Source organism: Arachis ipaensis, chromosome B10 (genome assembly GCF_000816755.2).
Source record: "Arachis ipaensis cultivar K30076 chromosome B10, Araip1.1, whole genome shotgun sequence".
Lineage (NCBI taxonomy): Eukaryota > Viridiplantae > Streptophyta > Magnoliopsida > Fabales > Fabaceae > Arachis > Arachis ipaensis.
The window spans coordinates 135,897,698-135,899,518 of NC_029794.2; the positions used below are offsets into that span (position 1 = coordinate 135,897,698).

At 40.7% G+C, this 1,821-nt stretch overlaps 1 protein-coding gene across 1 annotated transcript in view; it reads right to left on the bottom strand.

Annotated features, from left to right (window-relative positions):
• LOC107621171 (sacsin) overlaps positions 1 to 1,821 on the bottom strand; it is a 24,739-nt gene that overhangs the window by 4,460 nt on the left and 18,458 nt on the right. The window contains 1 exon segment of the mRNA XM_021114757.1: positions 3 to 1,821. This exon segment is cut by the window's right edge and continues 37 nt beyond it. Coding sequence (XP_020970416.1) covers positions 3 to 1,821 — 1,819 coding nt within the window.

Genomic DNA, 1,821 nt, shown 5'->3' on the forward strand with positions numbered 1-1,821 from the left:
GAAGATCACAGAAGTTGTTGCTAAAGAAAAGTGCAAAGTTGGAGAAAACAAATTCAATTACAGATCCCCCTAATGCCCACACTTCCGCTGAAACTTCACTACGAGAGTTGGAACTGTCACCCTCAAAATCATCCAAATCACCTGATTTTGTGCATTCAATTCCAAGAAACTCAACTCTTTTGGCACATTCAATTATTATATCTACTTCAGTTGCAGTTCGAAGGCCAAGTTTCCTTAAAATTCGAAGCCAGCCATCTGTACCAAACCTTTCTCCAGGAAATTTTCTCCTCTCACCAAAGAAAACAGATATCAAAATGGCATCACCAGGATCAAATAGTTCCATGGGCTTCAACAAATCTGATGAAAATTCATCAGAATTTCTTACAAACCTTGTCTCTTTCAAAGCATCAACCACTGACTGATCTGATTGAAGATCATGCCAATTTTTTAAAACATATATTAAAATTTCGTCCTGCTCATTCTGAGGCTTACTCTCAAAGACTGGTAATCCAAACCGTACTAAGATCTGTTGATCCTGCAACTCAAGCACCCCAAGGGCTCTAAGAAATGAACCCTCCTTTGAATTTGTGGCATATGAAAGGCAACGCTCATCATGTGGTTTGAAAAATGAATTTGAAGGGATCATACACTGATCTTGACCTTGCAACTTGGTGTAAGAACCAAGAACTGTTTTATATATTGGGAGAGAACGCAAAACCTCAATTTCTTCCCTTGTGTAGCTGACTCCATTTGAAAAGAATTCACCAGAAAAAAGTGAGAAAAGTTCACCACAATTTGAAGCTGAGATGTTGGTGGGCTCAGTGAAATATCCAGCTTGCTTAGCTGCCACGAGTTTGGATGCAATAACTTGGCCTAGTGATTTACCCAGCATTGGAAGACAATTGCATGAAGCAGCACAATCTATAAACTCCTCATCAAATACAGGTATGTTACACTGGTTTAACAATGGCAACAACCAGGGGTAACTACTTTTGAATCTTCCAAAAACTGAAATGTACGGATCAGCTATTTCAGCATCAGAATTATTATTTGTAGATGTACCAACCCTTTCTGTAGAACTCTCTCTGGATTCCCTTTCTATAGTCTCATTCATTAATGGTGGGTGCTCCAAATGAGGAGGAACAAAGACAAGATTCCGCTCTCTTACACGGCATAAGACTGGCCTGCCAAGGAAAGCAGGTATTAGAGGCCAATCAGAGAATAGAGATAACTCTTGTGATCCCCTCATACTCTTCCAGAATACTCTAATCCATTCAGGTGAAGGACCTCCTTGACCACCAGAACTAGTCACCTTCTCCCATGAAAGCCAGGGGGCCATATTAGAACCCATTACATGGGTCACCCAATCTTCATGAAAAATTAGCTTCATGTGATTGGCCAGAAGATTAAGGGAAAAGTTCTGTAGTTTTAATAGTGCCTGAAGGTAAAAATTACAGAAAATGTCTACCATGAGAGGTCTGTCTAATACTTTGGGATGAATAAATTTTTCTCCCAGGGCAACCATTAATGACTGCTGCTCCTTATTCCCAACCCAAAGTTCAGTTAAGCCCAATTTTTTCAAATGGCTAGTTGCAGTTGGACATGGTAAGCCCTTAAGTTCTGCAGCAACTGATAAAAGCCTCGGGTCCCTATTTTGACTTATGCCCATCATAGAATTCCTGTAAGCCAAGGGTGCTCCTGCCCTGCCAATATCTTCAACAACTCCCCGACCAAAATCAAATAAAGCCTTCCCTAAACTTGTCATCACTTCCAATGCATCGCCAGAACTAGCAGCCCCCTGAGCATGAGTAGATATACCAG